General features: G+C 55.9%; 1 protein-coding gene across 1 annotated transcript in view; it reads right to left on the minus strand.

The window, feature by feature from the left end:
- The window catches only part of LAMC1 (laminin subunit gamma 1), a 128,027-nt gene extending 126,359 nt beyond the window's left edge, over positions 1-1,668 (minus strand). The window contains exon 1 of the mRNA XM_018575205.1: positions 1,149-1,668. Within this exon, the coding sequence (XP_018430707.1) occupies positions 1,149-1,524 (376 nt within the window). The 5' untranslated portion in view covers positions 1,525-1,668. The remainder of the gene's footprint in view (positions 1-1,148) is intronic.
- Positions 1,669-1,995: the final 327 nt, after the last annotated feature.

Here is a 1,995-nt window from a genome sequence, read left to right on the forward strand (position 1 = left end):
TCACATACCCAAGTCTTCCAGCTTATGCAGGTCGAGAAGAATTTCTGCTCCAAAGATCCCATTTGTCTACTGAAGCCTTAAGCTGGCCATACCCCATATTTCCTACAAATGAAATTCTAACAGCGATTGTGGTTTCCATTCAAGACACTCCACCAAAATCAAACAGAATTTAGAACGCCATTCTAGAAGTCTCTGATGGCATGATCGAATGTTCTGAGGAGGTTTTCAACAGCGCCATGTCAGGTGATTTCATAGGAGCGATTCCTCACTGCCACAAATCTCTAATGCTGGTGAACAATAACTGGAGGGCCAGAGTTTGCCTACCCTTGCTCTGCATTCATGTCTATGGCTTAGCTGCAACTGCCTGAAGGAGAGCTTTGCAGGAGAGCACCGAAACCTAACAGTGTGGCATTAGCCTAACCGGCAGGCACCACAAATCACCTCTCGGCGACAAGCAATTTGTAGCAGTGAGGAATCGCTGATACAAAATTACCCGTCTGACACGGCCCTTACCCTTCAATAGACAAATGGCATCCTTGGAGCCTCTGCGGATATTATTTTCAAATGAACGGGGCCGCCTTAACGCCATGCACATGAAGGAGTGACGTAACGTGCATGCATTACTGCAGAAGTGCGAATCCAGCCCTGTTGTGGGCAACTCCGACCCTCCAGCTGCTGTGGAACTACAAGTCCCACGAGGCATTGCAAGACGGACAGTTTACCGGCAAGACGGGATTTGTAGTTAAAGCACGGCTGGAGGGCCTGCTCTAGACTAAGGGTGGGCAACCTTGGCCCTCCAGCTGTGCGGAAACTACAAGTCCCATAATGCCTCCGCCTCTGGGAGTCATGCCTGTGGCTGTCAGAGTCTTGCAACGCCTCATGGGATGTGTAGTTCCACAACAGCAGGAATACCCCTGTTCTAGTGAAAGCATAAGATCTGCGCTCAGTCTCTCCTGGGCTGACTTTATTGAATGGGCTGAGTTAGCGGGACACTTGTTAACGTGTGAACCCTAACGCATTGCGAACAGTAACGCAGCGCAAACATGTGAAATGGCCCACAGCAAGAAATAAAGGATGGCTGCAAATCAATGGCCGCTGTGACATGGGCCCTAAGGGGCCCCCCAGCAGGCTGGGCAGGGTTCACTCACCGAGGTGCAGGGTCAGGTTGATGGAGTGCGGGTACTGGATCCCTGACAACATGCTCTTGCTCTGCCACCAGGTGGAGTCAGCCTGGTTGTTGTAGTCGGTCAGGAAGTCGGCTCCGTGCTCCAGGTGGGGCTGGCTGCTGTCACACAGGTGGCACGACTTGGTGACCCCGGTAACTCCGGTCTGCACGCAGTACTCCTCCGGCGGGGAGCCGCACGTATTGGTGGCCACGACAGTCGCGTTGAAAGCCGCATTGACAAACTCCGGCATGCAGCGCTGCGGCCGTCCGCCCTCCGAGCACTCGTCCATCGCCGCCCGGGCTGCGTCCAGCAGCAGCAACAGGGCGATCAGCACGGGAGGCCGCATCCTCCGCTCCATGGTGCAGGGGGAAGAGATCGGGGTGATCGGTCTGTAGTGGGTGGATGGGGGGGTCACTCTTGCAAGGGGCCGGGTGAGAAGACTGGTGCCAATGTGTCCCCCGGGGAGCCGGCTCTCATAGGGCTCCGGGCTGCAGCTCTGCGACTCTCCTCTAAGTTGTAGGAAAGTTTCTGCTCCGGTGAAGTTGAGATCGGAGGAGTCCTGTGCCCGGCGCTGCTGGGATCCAATACACAGCGGCTGCAGGCAGGGAAGGGGGGATGGATATGACGCCTGGGGTTCCCTGGACCTGGCTCTGGGTGGGGGGCTACAGAGTGCTGCGTTCTTCTCTATGGGGCAGGATAGAGGGGCCGGCCGAGGACACGGGGTGGGGATTATGGAAGCGCAAAGCAATCTGGGAAGGGCAGTGGGATCCCAGGAACGGGGAGCAACTTCGGCTTTTTCCGTCAGTCTTCGCCGGGGCAGGATGTCCCA

Source organism: Nanorana parkeri, unplaced genomic scaffold (assembly GCF_000935625.1).
Source record: "Nanorana parkeri isolate BGI_ZX_2015 unplaced genomic scaffold, ASM93562v1 scaffold52, whole genome shotgun sequence".
Taxonomy (NCBI): Eukaryota; Metazoa; Chordata; class Amphibia; order Anura; family Dicroglossidae; genus Nanorana; species Nanorana parkeri.